Source organism: Vulpes lagopus, chromosome 13 (assembly GCF_018345385.1).
Source record: "Vulpes lagopus strain Blue_001 chromosome 13, ASM1834538v1, whole genome shotgun sequence".
NCBI classification, from domain to species: Eukaryota; Metazoa; Chordata; class Mammalia; order Carnivora; family Canidae; genus Vulpes; species Vulpes lagopus.
The window spans coordinates 40,086,808-40,104,427 of record NC_054836.1 but is presented as its reverse complement, the minus strand read 5'-3'; the positions used below and the strand labels follow the sequence as shown (position 1 = coordinate 40,104,427).

At 54.3% G+C, this 17,620-nt stretch overlaps 3 protein-coding genes across 5 annotated transcripts in view; all 3 read left to right on the top strand.

Moving 5' to 3' along the window:
* The first annotated feature begins 227 nt into the window (after positions 1–227).
* HOXA6 (homeobox A6) lies at positions 228–9,164 on the top strand. 2 transcript variants are annotated; one of them, XM_041727565.1, is made up of 4 exons: positions 228–1,357; positions 6,202–6,463; positions 7,881–8,132; positions 9,039–9,164. In XM_041727565.1, exons 1-4 carry the CDS (start codon positions 968–970, stop codon positions 9,062–9,064), a joined length of 930 nt encoding a protein of 309 aa, XP_041583499.1. In that variant the 5' UTR covers positions 228–967; the 3' UTR covers positions 9,065–9,164. The 2 variants fall into 2 exon arrangements, with proteins under 2 accessions (XP_041583499.1, XP_041583500.1); XM_041727566.1 differs by lacking the exons at positions 228–1,357; positions 9,039–9,164 and having other exon boundaries at positions 1,802–6,463; positions 7,881–8,140.
* Positions 9,165–9,847: 683 nt separating this feature from the next.
* Positions 9,848–12,488, top strand: HOXA5 (homeobox A5). The gene is made up of 2 exons (XM_041727556.1): positions 9,848–10,742; positions 11,729–12,488. Exons 1-2 carry the CDS (start codon positions 9,848–9,850, stop codon positions 11,977–11,979), a joined length of 1,146 nt encoding a protein of 381 aa, XP_041583490.1. The 3' UTR covers positions 11,980–12,488.
* Positions 12,489–12,631: 143 nt separating this feature from the next.
* The window catches only part of HOXA3 (homeobox A3), a 34,104-nt gene continuing 29,115 nt past the window's right edge, over positions 12,632–17,620 (top strand). For both annotated transcript variants that reach the window (XM_041727551.1, XM_041727545.1), the window contains exon 1: positions 12,632–13,745. The gene's annotated coding sequence lies outside the window, so the exon portion shown is untranslated. The remainder of the gene's footprint in view (positions 13,746–17,620) is intronic.

Genomic DNA, 17,620 nt, shown 5'->3' with positions numbered 1-17,620 from the left:
GTCTATGTACTGGTGTATATGTGTGTCAAGTCCCTTTCGGCGTGGATTTGTATAGGTGTGTGTGTACCTCTTTTGTATGTGTATTTTATGTATGTGTGTATTGCTACATGAGTCAATAATTTTATGTGATTCTGTGTCCATAACTGAGTGCATGTGTTTCTGTGTGTAAATAGTTGCGTGTATTTCCGTGTCAATAATTGAGTGTGTGCTTTTCTGTGTGTCATAGTCGTATATGAATTTTTCCAGAGATTTTCATCTTCGTTTTGTGTGTGTGTGTGTGTGCGCACAAACATCTTCCAGATCTCTTGAAAAGGGAACCTTCAATGGATATGTTATAGTCTATGAACCTCCCTAAAAAAAACCCTCCACAAATTCCATGAGCGAATACAAAATCCACCTTTTCCTCTAAGGCTGCGGGGTGGGCTGGGTTAGGGGTATTACCCTGCCAATGATCCCGAATTTTCCATGAGTCCTGAACAGGGCCCCAAGCTAGGAGGTGGGATTCAGGGCCTCTGACGCAGCCCCCCCGCCCACCCTGCATTCAGGCAAACCCAGGGCCGGGCACTGCGCTGCAGCTGAGGGGTGTGGGAAGGGGCAGGGACCGCAGCCCCGGGCTGCTGCTGCCGAGCCTGGGCTGCTGCCGAGCCTTGGCGGGGGCGCCCGGGTGGGCGCGGGGAAGGTGGAGGGTCTGGGTAGGGGCGAGGGCCGATGGGGACAGCGCAGGATAGCCTGAGCTGGGCAGGCAGGCGGAGACCTCGACTCCAGCCTCCTGCCGGGGTTGGGCCCGCTTCTTACTGCTCTTTTAATAAAACCCGGCCCAACTGGGTTTGTAAAACCTGCGGCCCCAGTCGGGGCGGCCTCCGTGGTAAGATGGCGCCGGTGTAAGAGCTGCCTCCTCTTAGTGATGGGGAAAGGGTCATAAATCCGTTGTTGTTTATGAAAATTTACAACTTTGCAATACAACTTTATGAGTTGTTCGGCCCTTCCATTGGCCGCTGTCGGTCATGTGGATGGGAACCGTGAACATGAACTTTTTTATAATTTCCCTTGCGAGAATAGAGCCGCATTCTTTTGCTCCGCTCGGTCCTGCCTGCTTCGGAGCTCTGCCTCCCAGCCGGCTCGCTGCGCTTTGTCCGGCGATGGCGAGTCAGACGAGGCCCTGGCCCGGCCCGGCCCGGCCGCTCCCGCTGGAGGTGGGGCGCGTCCAGGTCCCCGCGCCTCGGCGGCCGCTCTGCAACTCGCAACCTGGCTAATTTCCTGCGTCCTCTGGCACCAGGAAGGAGGACAAGTCGTCTCCCCGGCTGCCCAAGCGACAGCTGTCAGAGGGGCAGGAGCTTCTGGGAGCCGCCATCTGAAGGTGAGACATGTGGGGAGACAGGAGCAAAGGTGGTGAGATGGCAGCCGGCGCCGGCGGCGGCGGGGGGAGAGGGCACCCGGGGCGGCTTGGAAGAGGGGCATGCTCACCCTCGCGCACACCCAGCGCTCACACTTGCCCCCCATCACGCGCGCTCGCGCACACACACACACATACACACGAGCGCGCGCACACGCGCACACACACTCCCTGCACACAGGCGCACACGCGCGCACACTCCCTTTCTCTCGCCTCCCCCTGGCTCGCCAGGCCCGGAATGCCAGCCTTCCTTCCGTGGCACAGCGCCCTGGCACCGGGCAGGAGCACTGAGGGCTTCTCTCTCCTCTTCCCCAGCGACCTTGCGGAGCCCCCAAAGGAAGTGGCCCTGCATTCTGCGTTCCCTAACCAGACTCTCGGGTTTGAAGGTGTTTTTTTTTTTTTTTTTCATTCATGACCCAATTGGCTCGATTGAAATCCCCAACCACGGGAGACCATTCTGGACCTGGGGAGGTGGGAAGAGGTGAGGGGGGGCAGAGGGAATTAATTGACATGCGTTTTATTAGTATCAACATAGCACCTTCTATTCGGAGGGACTAGGTTTGTGGAGAGGAAGGTAGAGTGAGGGGGGGGAAACAACAGAAACTTACTAAGTCAGCCAGGTTCCTCTGCTGGTTGCCTGCTTCCCTCCTCTCGGTGTTCCGATGACAGAGGTGCCCGAAGCGCGGGGAGAGGGACTGGGTGCGTGGGTGGAACTCTGCGTTGGAGGAGAGGATGGGGTTAATTGGCTGGGTGTCGCTTGGCGGGAAGTTTCGGTGCTGAGAAATGTAGTGGTGTTCTCGAGAGTGGCAGGGGCCGCAGCGAAGGTTGAAGGGGGGACGCAAACCGAGTCTGGGCGATAGGGGGACCCCCCACCCCCACACCTCGGCGCAGCCGGCTGGCGACCGCACGCCCCACTTTCCGCGAGCGCGGAGGGGACCGTGGAGCCGCCGGGGGAGGAGAGGCACGGAGGGTGCCGTGGGCGTTGGCTTTATGGGGCGCGGTGGCACCGGCGGTGGCGTGGCCCGGGTGCGTCTCGGCCAGATTTGCCCCAGACGCTTCCTGGGACTGCGACCAGAAAGGATCCTGAGGTTCTGGGCTCGAGTTCTTTTTGTTTGTTTTGTGGCCTCGGTTGATGTTGTTTTCCCACCCTAAGACAACGCCTTGGTATGCATTAGAACGTCGAGAAGCGGCCGCCGCCGTTTGGGACGGCCACCGGCGCCCTGGGTGCGCTCGGGGCGGATAAAGCGGCGCGTTTGCGTCGCAGGGCCGCGGGCTGCCTGACTGCGGCTGCCGCGGGCAGATTATTTATTGCGGCCGCGCCGGGCGCTCGCTGCTGCCACGCTGTGGCCGTCGCCGGGACCGACGCCAGCCGCAGCCCCGCGTCTTGCAGCCTGGCGCGACTGCTGCGCGGGCCCCTCAGAGATTCCCAAGCAGGCCGAGGAGAGGGGGGCAAGGGAGGACCCGATGGGCGGCCTCCAGGGCCTGTCGGGAACCTCCCCCGCCTTGGCCACCCCTGACCAGAGCTGGACGCCCGGCTCTGCTCGGGTCCTCCTCCCACCCCAGCGCCATGGAGACTGGTTGCACAGGCGGCCTGGCACGTCATGGCTGCTTCTGTCCAAACTGCGCGTCCCAAGGCGCCCCCGGGGCGCACGCTGGTGCGGGGAAGACGCCCGCTTTGGGATTTTGAGATCGGAGAGACCAATCCTGGTCCCGAGGCCTGCAGGCCTGGCTGGCCCTGAGGACTGACTATGGCAAGAAAGGCGGGCTTTGGCGTCAGGCGAGGGCCTGTGACAGGCGGAGGCCGCACCTGTATGCTATGGGCTCTGGCCTGGGCTACAGATCCAGGCGGCCTGGGTGGCCCTCAAGGTCCCCCCCAACACACCGGCGGGCCGCTCTCCAGGCTGGCGGAGGTCGAGTGGGCAGCCCAGGGAAAGGGCGGACTGTGGGGCCCTGCACACCATCCAGTCCCCTTTGAAGAGCAGCTGAAAGGTAAGTGGACTTTCTCCGTGGCTTTGACCTAGAAGAGAGAGTCCTGGTAGCCGGTCTCACTATCCCAGGAGAGGCTCCCTCCAGCGTCTGGGGCTCCGATTCTTGCCTGAGCGGTGTGTGTGTCTCTCGCTCTGTTTCTCTCTCTCTCTCTCTCTCTCTCTCCATATATATAGGCACCTAATGCTGGTTGGAGAAATAAATTGGGCCGTTGCCAACATAATATGTACCAGCCTTGGCTAACACGTAGAGATTTAATTTATTTTTTCTATCTCAGTGCCTACAGAAGCTGGAAATACAGTATTTTTTGGCTCTTAGCTGAGAAATCAAATTCTGTCATTGTCTGGGGTAATTATTAGATCAAGAATCCAAGTCAAACCATGACAAATAGTAACAATAGTAGCATATGTGGTAAACTGCCATCAGTCCCAATACTGTGTGAGACCTGGAGATATGAAACAGAAATTATAAATGTAAACATTTATCAACATCTCTCAACAGTTATTTTCGTCTTATATAATAATATTTTGTTTGAAATCACTGTCATCTGATGGTCTTGTTTAAGAAACAATAACTCAAACATGATTTTCTTTGGATCTGGCTTTAAAAATATAGTTTCCTTTAGAATTGTAACCTTGAGCTTTCATTTGCGCCTATCGTGTCTATTCCCTGAAGGAATTCAAAGGAAATGTTATGTTCTATCTTCTCCTGCGGGGCCCTTCTTTATATACAGAAAGGGGAAACTTTCCCAGCTTGGATTGGTTTGGGACACAGGCAGAAGGCTTCTGGGTGCAGCCCCCATTGGGTGGGCAGCAGCCACTTTCAGGGGTGCCCACGAGGTTCTGTGGGGGCCACCCGTAGTCCCGTCCTTTCCCAATTTTCTCCTTTTGAGGGAAGTGAGGGCAGGGGAAAAAATTCAAAAAGCAAGGAAGAGATTAAGGAAGTCGTTGGCAGATCCCTAGGAGGCATTGGCATCCCACCCCCCAAGTCCTGAACCCCATCGGCCTGCATTCACCAGAATCTTACAGATCTTACAAGTATTCTCTGGAAATACAACCAAATTGTATAAATAGTCTTTCTTCAGCCTCCACAGAATTGAGGATTTTAAAGCTAATTCAAGGGTTTTACTAGCCCAACAAATACAGTTGTAAAAATGCCACTGGAAAGATATCACATTTTACAAAATGAGATTGATCCATGTGCTGTAAAAGTCAACTATCTGGAAGGCACACCTCTCAAGCAAGGGAAAGTAAACCAGGACATGCTTTTCACGTCCTGTCTGGGGAAGGCCAGGCCTGGGACCACGGTAAAAAGCAATGCAGAGGATTCCTGGAGCGGTTGAGGCAGCTCTTCCTGGTATAGGAGCAACTGCAGGCAGCAGACCCCCAACAGCCCCAGGAAAGGCAAGGAAGGGGAACACCCCAGGAAAGGGCGGGCTGTGGGACGCCCCGCAAACCAAGCACACCAATGATCTCACAGCCTTGGAACATCCCAGCTTCCTTCTATGCCTGGCTGGGCAGAGACCTTGGGTGGCTGTGCCTCCAGAATGAGGACAGAGATTCCACATCTGGATCTGTCTCAGCTCTGAGCTATCAGGGTGTCGGGTTGGCGAGTCCCAAGTGCTGGGCGAGGGGAGCAGGTCCCACAGCCGGCTTCCGAGCTCAGTCTCAAGACCACTCCTCTGTAGGTCCCTTTCTTGTTGAAAACAGTGGTTTCTGGCCTCTCAGTTCCTGGGTGCAGAGGTAGGACGGGGGGATGCCAAGCTTGTGGGGTGCTTTGAGGCCACCCAGTCGCTGGCCATTGGAGGGGAGCCCGTCAGGACTCAAAGGAGGCGTGTTGTATGTGGGAGGATGGGGCCGGTCGGGGAAGAGGTTTGGCCGCATCCTGGTCAGCTGGAGGTGAGCCTTCCGCACCCGGCGGCGGCGGTGGCGGCAGCGAGGCCCAGGCCCTCGGTGGGTGTGGGGAAGGAGAGGAGAAAGGGATGCACCGATTGCTAAGGTGCAGGAGTGAGGAGCAGGGCGTGAAGGCCTGGTTTCTCACACCCCCTTCTCGAGCTCTGGAACCCGCACCCACGGGTAGGGGAGCGCAGAGGGAGGGGCAAACTCAGGGCCCTGCCGGGAGGGCAGGCCGATGGGGAGCAAAGCCGGCGTTGTCACCGCCCCTCCGGGCGCGGGGCTGTCAGGTTTCCTGTTTGGAAAGAAAAACCAGCAAAATCCGACCAGGCAAGAAGGGGAGGCGGAAGGAGCGGGCCTGGCGGGGCCTCTGCGGCGGCCCGGACTCTGGTGTCCCCAGCCCGGCCCGATCCGCACGCCCCTACCCGGTGCCCGCCGCCGGCGTTCGGGAAGAGAGCCGGGCCGGCTGGCTGTGCGCGCCCATCAATCTGCCGGGCCGGCGGCGGGCGGCGGGCGGCGGGCGGGCGGGCTGGGGGCTGTTTGTAACTTTGCTGCCTCGGTCGCCGCGGTCCCCGGGGAGCGGGCTCCAGCGCTCGCTCCCATTGGCCGCCGCCGCGTCAGCTGGTGCGATTTGCTGCTGTCGCTTTTGGCGTTCGGCCATCCAGAAACAAACCAGTTCGATGACTACTAATAGTTATAGCCAGATGTACTAATACACAACAAATCACAGTCCTGCAGAGGGGCGCGCAAATGAGTTCCTATTTTGTGAATCCCACTTTCCCCGGGAGCCTGCCCAGCGGCCAGGACTCCTTCTTGGGCCAGCTGCCCCTCTACCCGGCCGGCTATGACGCGCTGAGGCCCTTCCCGGCCTCGTACGGGGCGTCGAGCCTCCCGGACAAGACGTACACCTCACCTTGTTTCTACCAACAGTCCAACTCGGTCCTGGCCTGCAACCGGGCGTCCTACGAGTACGGGGCCTCGTGTTTCTATTCTGATAAGGACCTCAGTGGCGCCTCGCCCTCGGGCAGTGGCAAGCAGAGGGGCCCCGGGGACTACCTGCACTTTTCTCCCGAGCAGCAGTACAAACCCGACAGCAGCAGCGTGCCGGGCAAAGCCCTCCATGACGAAGGCACCGACCGGAAGTACACGAGCCCCGTTTACCCCTGGATGCAGCGGATGAACTCCTGCGCGGGTAAGGCATTTCCCTGCAGCCCCCCCAGGAGAGTGGAGGGAGACGGGGAAAGGAGGAAGGAAGGAGGAGACAGAGAAAGTGGAAGGAGGAAATAGAAAGAGAGGAGGAAAAGACTGAACAAAGTCTCTTTGGCTTTTTTAAGAGATTGAAAACAAAACAAAACAAAACAAAAACAAAAACAAACAACCCCAACCCATTCCCAGTGAGGCAATCAAGCTGTGGCCGCCTGAAGGCTCGGCACTAGTATCCTTGTAAGGTGACACCTTAGGGAATCGAGAGGGGTCACTGCCACTCTATGTGAGACTCGGTGACAGGGGCAACCTGAACAGAGAGCTAGGCTGGGTGGGAGGGAGTGCCTGCCCACACTTCACCCTGGTAATAACACCCTGCTCAGATCCCCAAGCAGAGATGGCCTTCTGCACCCACCATTGATAACTCCCTTTCACTCCCCAACCCCTCTCCTTTCTGCCTTTCAGAAATCCATATAGATTAAAGGCTCTCACTAGGGTCTCCCTAAAGCCTTGGAGGGCCACATCCCCAGCCTCGGGATTTTTTCACTTTCCCCTCCCTCTCCTCCTCCCCCTTCCACTCAACTGCTCACTCTTAGCCAACTTGTGCCTCCTTTTGAGGCCCTGCCTGAGTCTCACACACCCAGCTTAGGGGGGGAGCCCCCCACCCATGGGCTCCTTTGGCACCAGAACAGATAGCCCATCACAGTCCTACATTTCCAGAAACCCCAGATGGCCCATCGCTCCATCCCTTTGCCTCTGGTTTCCGAAAACTCCACAGAGAATCCTTGGAGCAGGGCAGAGCCTAGTGCAGATTTTTAGACTGATAGTGTTTTGCTTTAAGATCCACTTTTTTTTTTTTTTCCAAGAGAGTGCTGTATTTCTCAGAAGGGCCATACAGTTTGGGGGAGTTTGCAAAGATTTGAGAGGGCTAACCATTTTTCATCTTCCAAAAAACCCCCATGTTGAGTCCTGACATGTGTGGCCACAGTAACACCTTCACAGAGACCCGTGTGTGAATTCCTAGGGTCCAACCTACTCCCAGGGTTCCGCACCCATCCCTTCCAGACACACACAGACTACACTCCCACAAAAGCACAACTCAGGTACCCTGAATTAAGCAGCTCATTCTCTTATTTTGCTTGTAATGGTTTTCTGACTGAGCAGATTTTTCAAAAAACAATAACTTCTCACTCCAAATTGTTTTAGGTGGAAAACATCTCGCTTGGTAGGAAATAATCTTCTCCCATCCGGCCGGCTTTTGGCCTTAGACATAGCGAAAGAGGCAGGAGCGGAGGCGAGTGGGTTTCCAGTTTAGAGGCCAGGGGCGCCGGGCGCGGGGCGCGGGTCTGACTGGTTCGGCTGCCGGGATCCTGGCTCACCGGGCGCCCGGCCATTTCTGCCCGCAGGTGCTGTGTATGGGAGTCACGGGCGCCGAGGCCGCCAGACCTACACGCGCTACCAGACGCTGGAGCTGGAGAAGGAGTTCCACTTCAACCGCTACCTGACGCGGCGCCGCCGCATCGAGATCGCCAACGCGCTCTGCCTCACCGAGCGCCAGATCAAGATCTGGTTCCAGAACCGCCGCATGAAGTGGAAAAAGGAAAATAAACTCATCAATTCCACACAGCCCAGCGGGGAGGACGCGGAGGCAAAGGCTGGCGAGTAGACGCCTGGGCAGGGACCAGGCCAGCGCCGCAACCTCCCTCGGCTTTGCCCCCTTGCCTTCGCCTGCTCCCCAACTTTTCTCCCCCGCCTGCTCCTCGGGGGGGGGGGCTTCCGCAGCTTCAGGGGAGTTGGGAGCTTTGCAAACGCCTGAGCATTTATTTCTTACCAAAAAAAAAAAAAAAAATACTACACACAGCCAATCCCAGCGGTGGAGCAGGGCGCACTGCACACACAGTCCCGCTCTCCAAGGCTGCCCTAGCCGGCTCCGGATCCCGGGGCGCGCCCCGAATTCGTCCCTGGCTCTTGTGCTATATTGCGCCTTTGCGTGCTCCTGAGCTCGGGGCCGCGGGATTGCTGGAGAGGAAAGAACCCGGGGCCGAGCCCCTTTCGGTGGGTGTCTGGGCGTTTCCGCCTCGGTCCCTCGCCACCAAGTCCCGGAGGGTACCACCAAATCGACTCAGGCCACTGGAAAGAGGGTGCCTAAAGGCGGGGGCCCCAGCACTGCAGTGGCATTCCAGGCCGCTCCTAGACAGGAAGAAGCGTAAGGAACAAAGGGGGCCCTGAGACAGCCTAGTCTCTCGGCCCCGCGCGCGCAACCGTCCGTGGAAGAGAAGCAGCCTCAGCCGAGCCGCCCCAACCTGGGCGCGGGTGGAACTTTACAGCCCCCGGAGAGCCTGGGCTCCCGAAGGCTCCAGCTCCGGATCCCGGACCCCGCCTCCGATGGTGCCTGCGCTGCTACCAGGGTAGCTTTCAGGACCAAAGGAAGGGGCTCGGGGCCATGGGGCAAGAGTCCTGGTTTCCAAATGTGCCAGGGGTGCCTGCGACGCTCAGCCTCCAGCGGGAAGTCCCCACCCCCCCATGCCTTTCGGCTATATTCGTGATCTACTTTCATCTTTCAGGACCCAGGAAAATACGAAGCTACTAGGCACTGGCAAGAAATGCTTCCATTAGCACCCTCGTTTTACTCCTGGAGGTCTAAGCAAGACGCTCATACCTCGGCCCAAGGATCCCCAGCCTCCAAGCAGCTTCTGTGGCTGCGGGGAGGCTGGGCCCACTCGCTGGGTTCACAGAGAACCCTCCGACTTGGGGCCCGGCTGCCTCCAGGAAAGGGACCTGGTGGTGAAGATTCTCCGGATTGGATACTTAAAGCAAATCAAATAGCGAACTAATGACACGAAAACCATATTTACACGAAAGAAAAATCGACTCCGGTTATAAAAGTGTATGGAATTTGACCTCGCCTCGGAGAAACACTACACAAAAGCTATCTTTAATAGACGCCTGTCATTTAAGAGCGGCAGGGACACTGTCCCTCATGCACTCACAGAAAAACAGAGCCGTAATTGTAGCTGCTGCTGCGGGCAGGATTTATTTCTCCAATTGGCTAAATGGCCTCCCCCCTTCCCCGAAGGTGATATCTGTATTTTCAAATTTCAGAGCTGCCGGCACGACGGGCAGAACCGACCCCAACCTCGACACAAAAATAAGAGGGGCTGCACAGCGGGGAAATAAAGTTGTTGTAAATAAAATCCAAGTCACCATCTCCCCCCAATCCTCTGCATCCTCGCCGGGCGCGCGATCGGCAGCTGACGGCCTCACAATTGGTACATCCTAATGGAACTGCGAGGGAAATGCAATAATTTTGCCATAATGGGCTGTAACCTCAATTCGACCCCGGCCCTTGCAGCCCTGGGTCGGAAGCGGAGCGATGCGCCCTGCCTCCAGCGGGTGGCGCTCGAGTCCGACTGAACGGCGGCGGCGGGTGGCGGGCACGCGCCTGCGGCGCGCGCGCCACCCCTCTCGCCTCCACCCAACTCCCCCATTAGTGCACGAGTTTACCTCTAGAGGTCATCAGGCAGGATTTACGACTGGACAACAAAAGCACGTGATTCGAAGTCGTACCCCATATTTGGGTGCCTACGTAGGAGGGAACCAAGTACATGTCCCAGTCATTTCCATAATTCATCATAAATTGTGCAAGGGTGCTATAGACGCACAAACGACCGCGAGCCACAAATCAAGCACACATATCAAAAAACAAATGAGCTCTTATTTTGTAAACTCATTTTGCGGTCGCTATCCAAATGGCCCGGACTACCAGTTGCATAATTATGGAGATCATAGTTCCGTGAGCGAGCAATTCAGGGACTCGGCGAGCATGCACTCCGGCAGGTACGGCTACGGCTACAATGGCATGGATCTCAGCGTCGGCCGCTCAGGCTCCGGCCACTTTGGCTCCGGGGAGCGCGCCCGCAGCTACGCGGCCGGCGCCAGCGCGGCGCCCGCCGAGCCCAGGTACAGCCAGCCGGCCACGTCCACGCACTCGCCTCCGCCCGACCCGCTGCCCTGCTCCGCCGTGGCCCCCTCGCCCGGCAGCGACAGCCACCACGGCGGGAAAAACTCCCTGGGCAACTCCAGCGGCGCCTCGGCCAACGCCGGCAGCACCCACATCAGCAGCAGAGAGGGGGTTGGCACGGCGTCCGGAGCCGAGGAGGACGCCCCCGCCAGCAGCGAGCAGGCGAGCGCGCAGAGCGAGCCGAGCCCGGCGCCGCCCGCCCAACCCCAGATCTACCCCTGGATGCGCAAGCTGCACATAAGTCATGGTAAAGCCAGCCTTTTCCTAAATCCACGCGGCCGCGGGGGCGCGGCTCTCGGTCCCCCTCTCTTCTTTGCCGCCCTCTCTTCCCGTCTGTCTCCTGGTCTCGCCTCTCCCAGCCCTGTGGAGTCTCTCCCCGCCGCTCCCTTCCCCTGCCTTCCTCCTTTCACCTTCTCTTCTCTGCAGCGCCCAAAGCTCGCAGATGGGGAGGCATGGGGGTGGGGGAGAAGGGCCGCTGGCCAGGCAAGTTTAGATGTTGAAACGGGGGGGTGGGGAGGAAAAATCCCATATCGAACCCCAGCGCCTCGGAACGCGCTCCCGGGTCAGGCCAGCCGAGCAGGGCGCAGAGAGGTAGAGGATGGCAGTAGGGGCCGTGAATTGGGCTTGTCAGGGCGGATAATTTATGAGGAGGGCTACGCTGGGGAAACAGCGTTACTAATTAGAGTCCCCGAAAAGGGGCTTGGTGGGGGGGGGGGAATAATCGAGGCGAGAGCCGGCGGGATTCTGAAGTTTGGGAGCAGAAGGGACAGCAGAAAGGGGAAGAAAAAGAAAGCAGGCGCCCCAAGCGTGCAGGCTGGAACAGAAGGCGGCTCGCGGGGCTGGAACTTTAGGGGAGGGTGACCTGGAGGCCACTTGGGCGCTCAGGAAAGGGCCTTGCTTCCGTGGGTTTCTGAGAGGTGGGCTGCCTGGGAGGGCTGTGCCCCGCCTCGGGACGCCAGGGGCAGGGCCAGAGGGCAGGAGAGGGGTGAAGGGAAGCCGGGCGATCCTCCGGGACGCGGCTCCAGCCTCAGATGGGCCGATTGTTCCCAGAGTCCAAACTGTATTGTGTTCTCTCTAGAAAGGAAGAGGGAAGGAAATTCGGGAGGGGTGGGCCGGCGAGCAGGGAGGACTTGTTGAGCGTTTCTCCCCCGCTCCCTGCTCAGGACCCCAGCTCGACTTGGGCACCCGGGGGCTGCGGAGTTGGTGGCTAAATCGCTGACTTTTCTGTTGCAGACAACATAGGCGGCCCGGAAGGCAAGAGAGCCCGGACGGCCTACACGCGCTACCAGACTCTGGAGCTGGAGAAGGAGTTCCACTTCAACCGCTACCTGACCCGCCGAAGAAGGATTGAAATAGCACATGCTCTTTGCCTCTCCGAGAGACAAATTAAAATCTGGTTCCAAAACCGGAGAATGAAATGGAAAAAGGATAATAAGCTGAAAAGCATGAGCATGGCGGCGGCGGGAGGGGCCTTCCGCCCCTGAGTATTTGAGCGTTTAAAGTACTGAGCAGTATTAGCGGATCCCGCGTAGTGTCAGTACTAAGGTGACTTTCTGAAACTCCCTTGTGTTCCTTCTGTGAAGAAGCCCTGTTCTCGTTGCCCTAATTCATCTTTTAATCATGAGCCTGTTTATTGCCATTATAGCGCCTGTATAAGTAGATCTGCTTTCTGTTCATCTCTTTGTCCTGAATGGCTTTGTCTTGAAAAAAAAAAATAGATGTTTTAACTTATTTATATGAAGCAAGCTGTGTTACTTGAAGTAACTATAACAAAAAAGAGAAAAAAAACACACAAAAAAGTCCCCCTTCAACCTCGTTTAGTGCCAATGTTGTGTGTTGCACTCCAGTTGTTTAACTGTGCATGTGAGTGGAAGTATTCCTGTCTCAATAGCTCCAAGCTGTTAAAGATATTTTTATTCAAACTACCTATATTCCTTGTGTAATTAATGCTGTTGTAGAGGTGACTTGATGAGACACAACTTAACTTGTTTGACGTGTAGTGACTAGTGACTCTGTGACGAAAACTGTGACTCCGAGCGGTGTGTCCCTGCGTGCCTTTGTAGGACCCTTTGCACGAACTCTGGAAGTGGCTCTCCTAAGCGCAGCTTCAGTGATGTATGTTTTTGTGAACAAAGTTACAAATATTGTCCGAGTCTGGCTGTTTAAGCAAACTGTGATCAGCTTTTTTTTTTTTTTTTTGTATTTGTTTTTAAGGAAAAAAATACTGACTGGAAACAAAAAAATAAACTTTCTATTGTAAGTTCTCTTGGTCTGGTTTGTGCCAAAATAGCAAGCGGCTCTTTCTGCTCTTCTGTCTGTCCAGTGCTGGGAGGCAGTGAGTCTGAGGCTACCTGAGCAGCCTGCCTGTGCTAGGAGACCTCAGACTAACTAACATCCTGACCCGCCACCTCCCTAACTCTGACCCATCAGAGTGCAGGGCAGAAGGTGGAAAAGCTGTATGTAGGTGGTTCCAAAGCCTGAGTCCAACCTGCCCATCTCTGAGGAAACCAAGTGAACTTACTGGGTACCAAAAAAAAAGAAAAAAAAAAGGAAAAGAGAGAAAGAAGGAGCAAAAGCACTGGGCTTTGTTAGCAGCCCTCAGGGCCCACACAGATGCTGCCTCTTTGCTAAGGTCATCCTAGGCCTTCACTTGCTGAAGAGGCTGCTGCGCCCCGTCGTGGCTTCGAAACCCTCTGCCCCTTAACCCACCCAGGCACCCCTTCCCATTCCTTACCCTGAGCCCAGTTGGCTTCTTTTGCTACAATTAATTTGCTACAAATGGAAGGTACTTACCCCATCCTAGCTCGATTGGGAAACTCCTCAGAGCAGCTAAAGCGCAACTAGAGATTTGCACATTTACCGACTGCTTACACTGATGCCGTCTTTCCTTTTAAAAGTTATAAAACAGTAAACTTTATAAGCCCCAGTTCCGGCTATATGACATTTGGGTGCCAAATGAATAGGGTTTTGTCTATGAATTAGATCGTAAAATCATCCATAGCACAGACAGATCGGCTCACTGGCTATAAAACGTCACGTGGGGCCATTAAAGTAAGTTTTATGGTTTTGGGGAGTTGACATCCAACATTATATACCACATAACATATAATCTCACTGACGCTGGACTCCATTTGACTCTTTTGCAGGCTACGTGTGCCGCCTGGTCATTCAAATTGTCAATTTTAGGTCAAGAAGTGTCCAAACCACAAGTTCTCAAAACTCTCTGAAAAATGGCTCCCTCCGAGTTAAGGTAAGCTCGCCTCCTAAGCGCTTTCAAGTTTATTTGTACTCTGAAAACTTTCTTCCTCCATCTCCCTCTCTTCTCTCTCTCTCTCTCTCTCTCTCTGGTTCAATGACTCTGAGGTTGCCTCTGAATTCAAAAGGGCAGAGCCAACTTCTCCTCTGCCCACAGTAGCAGCGCCAGGAGCAGCTCTGCGGAGGCACCCGGTGAAAGCGCCGGTGGCCGCCGCGTCCCCAGGCCTGACTTTAATTGCTGCACCACCGCGAATGTTAATGACTTCCGCTGCTCTCGCCGGCGCGCAAAAGATGATTTTTGTGTGCGAATGGGCCCTGTGCGTGCAGACTCGGCCAGGCCGCCGCCCCCCATTCCGGGGCTGGCGGGGCTGGCTCGTCGGGGGTCGCCGAGCCCTAGGGTGGGGGCTGGGAGACAGTGGGGCGCCGAGGGCCGCGGGCGCCGAGGGCCGCGCTGCGCCGAGAGTGCTTGGAGTTGGAAAGAAAGGCCCGGGCAGGGCCGAGGCCGAGTCTGGCGGGATTCCTTGTGGGGCTGTGGCAATATGTCTTCGCGGGCCGGGGTCATCTGGCAGCCCTGAATTGAGGCGGCTGCCTTCGGGGCCGAGTTTCAGGCTGGCTCGGGAGAGAGCCGGAGGGTGACAGAGGCCCGGCGAGGCTCCGGCAGCACCTCCAGGCTGGGCGCCTGGGTTGCCAGGCCGAGCCCAGGGCTCTGGGGACTGCGGGTCCCCCACCTGGGGCGAGGAGTGGGGGGTGGGGGGGCGGAGGGCTCACCACCCCCTCCCCTGCACCCGGGACCAGGCCCTGAACCTTGTTTCCCTGCACGGTCTTTTTATTTCGGTGGGACTGTTCTCACCCGCCTGTGAGTCTGAAGCAATAAACTTTATGGCCGGATTTAACTTTAGTCTTTGAATCCCCAGGCTAAATGAAAGGAGTTAAAGCGCTTTCTTTTCTTCCGCCTTCCCTTTCTTCTCCCTCTCTTCTTTCCTTTTCCTCTCCTCCTTTGTAGAATTAGGACGTGCACACACGCACAGGACACTCAAAAGGCCATTTAGGGATTTCCCCCTAGGTAACACTAAAGATTAGATAAATTTACTCCCCCTCAACACACAGAAAGATTCTGCCTTCCAAACTGTGCCCTAAAGTTTGGGGGGGAAGTGGAGGTGTCTTCAATGCCCAACTTAAAAGTCCCCAGAGCCATTAGGTTGTTTTTCCTGACACGTCATAAAGGATAGTTTAGGGAAGAAATTGGTCGTTTGTCAGTAGGAGATTTCCGCCTTTCTTTTGTTAGCTGCTCATTCTGTTTGATCCCAGGAAATTTACATAATCTATGATTTCCAAAACAGTTCCCAATATTGCACCAACAGTGAAGTAAGGTGAAATAAATTTTTCCTGGGTACAATTCTAACTTGGCCTCAGCCACCACCCTCTTTGTCCCCAAATCCTCATATAAGATCTTCAGAGGCAAAGTGACTGGGGATGCTGTGGCCTCTCCAAGGGTCTTTATCTGGATGGGTACCCACAAGGGACCTAGCAGATTTCCCCTACCCCCTCTGAATAATTAAGCCAAATTCTCCAACTCAGAAATGAACCCCCCCCCCCAAAAAAAAAGATCCTCTGTCTCCAGATGCTTTTCTCCTTAGGAGTTGGATAGTTTTCCTGCAAGTGCTAATTGGTAAAGATATTTTTACTAAGTGCTTAAAATGAAAAAAAAAAGTATAGTTTTGGAATTTCAACAAACTTTATTGTGCAGAGGCCACTTATACCCAACAGAAGTCCAACAGTTGTCCCCAAAGTCAGAGGTTCAAAAAACAGACCTGGGAAGTTTTATGAAAAATCAAAACCCTCCCACAAGTCCTACTTCTCTGAAGTAGTGGCGAGGCAAATCTCTGAAGTCATCTTGTGTGACCTATTAAAGTACTAATATTTCAGCACTCAGGAAGATGTGTTGGCATCTTACTGGGAACCAGAATATAAACTCTATTTGGGTTCTCTTTTGTCATTTTGTGTGTCTGTGAGAATTCTAGAGTCTTTGTTTTGCTGCTCTGACTTTTGAGTTCTTTACTGGAAAATATTGGGTTAAGGTTTTATTTTAGTTACTCATTTGGTGATCTTGCTTGAGTGATTTCTTGGTGACTAAAATTAGTAGCAGAAAAAAAAAAGAGTGATAGGGCTTCTGGCAGGTTCATTTGAGTAACTTGCCCGGAGGAAGTGTCCACACCACCTCCGTGGCCACATCCCACCCGGGGTGTGGGAATGGGCAGAAAGGCTGTTGGACCCATATCCAGCATTACCCAATACAGAGAATCTTTCCCATGTATTTAAAAAAATACAGGCTATAAATATTGTCAGCTTGCTTATTTCTGTCTCTTGTAATCTTCATAAAACTTCAGAGTTCTTAGGAGAGCAGGTTCACTCACAAGGAGTTAAATGACTTTTTAAAAAATACAGCATCCAGTCAGACCTGTGTGAGCATGATTGGAGAATTTCTTTTCTTCCTATTTTCATAGGAAGCATAGTAAAAAGGATGGCTGGTTATCTGCTCATTTTGTAGAGAAGTTATTTCTTCTTGTGCATTCTTTGGTGTTGTTTTTGCAGAGGAACTTACTTAGAGGGAAAAAAAAATCTCTGTCATTAAGGGCTTTATGAAGACATCCAGCCTCAGCCGGTGGCAGAAGTGTCTGTGCTCCTCATCTTGTAAAAGGAGAAGGTGTCCAGTATGTGCAGGGCCTCGTTTGTTTCTACAAGCTGAAGAGACAATATTTCCTGAACTATAAATATAATAGGAAGCTTCTGGTCACACTTACTTAGGGGTTTGTTAGGGTTTCCATGGTCTAATTTCACAACATTATGCCGAGATTCCTTTTCTCCAGCTCATTCCCCTGCTTCATTGTTGGCGGCTCTGGGAGAGCAAGACAGAATTTTCTACCAGAAACAGAGTCATGTTCATTTGTTGAGATGTGAAGAGTATTATATCCAAACAATTAGTGAGGGGAGAGCAAATTACATCCTGAAAGATGGGCTATTAAAGAGGAAGACAATCCCTTTAGCTTAAAAGATGCCCTTCGAAGCGTCTTCCCCTGCCTTAGCTTGGGAGTCTGTCTGAGGTTTGCCCACCATGGAGAGTGCAGAATGTTGTGGGCTCCATCCCTTTTTGGCTTCTAAGGCAAAATTTCTTTCTAGTCAATGACAAAACTGTAACAGGGCTTCCATACAAGGTTGAGGGGGTCGGTCTAGGGTCCCACCCACCTAGGAGAGGGGAACCACAGTCCTGGCCATTCTAAACCCCAGAACTGGATCTGCCTAGGTCTGTTTTGTTTGGTGTTTTTCACAAAGAAAGCTGTCCTTCTTCCACTAGGTCCCCTCCCCACAAACTGGTATTTTCAATAATAATATTTGTTATGAAGGTTATTGGGTAATTATTGCGATTTTGTGAAGCAGCCCTTGCTGGAGGTGAAGTCTGTCATCGCCTAACAAATGACGCCCGTGCAGTTCACTGCCGGGTTAAGTAAATGCAGAGAAGATAAATCTGCACACCCTAGGAATCGCCAGCAGAGCACGCTTTAGTACAAGTTCACAGTCAACTCGCTTGCCTGGGCCAGCTCTCCCAACAATTAGGACTGCGTCTTTATTTTTAAATAAAGGGGGAAAAATGTCTCCAACCCCCGCTGCCTGCTTTCTCCCTGTCTTCTTTTTTTCCTTCACTTTTTTTTGAGGTTCCACTGTCCTTATCCAAATTTTCCCTGTTAAATGCGATGAGTGATTTTTAAAAAATAATCTCACTCTTCTTTAAGTGCTGACAAAAAGAGGTAGGAAGGAGGCTGATTTGACAGGAAATAGAGTCACAAACACCCAAAACTATCCAATCCACCCTCT

Bases quoted from the DNA above. Each gene is read 5' to 3' on its own strand.
- HOXA6 (XM_041727565.1), top strand. From the start codon at position 968: ATGAGTTGTTCGGCCCTTCCATTGGCCGCTGTCGGTCATGTGGATGGG. The intron at 1,358-6,201 runs GTGAGACATGTG...TTCTACCAACAG, and splicing joins CTGGGAGCCGCCATCTGAAG to TCCAACTCGGTCCTGGCCTG. The intron at 6,464-7,880 runs GTAAGGCATTTC...TTCTGCCCGCAG, and splicing joins GCGGATGAACTCCTGCGCGG to GTGCTGTGTATGGGAGTCAC.
- HOXA5 (XM_041727556.1), top strand. From the start codon at position 9,848: ATGCGCCCTGCCTCCAGCGGGTGGCGCTCGAGTCCGACTGAACGGCGG. The intron at 10,743-11,728 runs GTAAAGCCAGCC...TTTCTGTTGCAG, and splicing joins CAAGCTGCACATAAGTCATG to ACAACATAGGCGGCCCGGAA.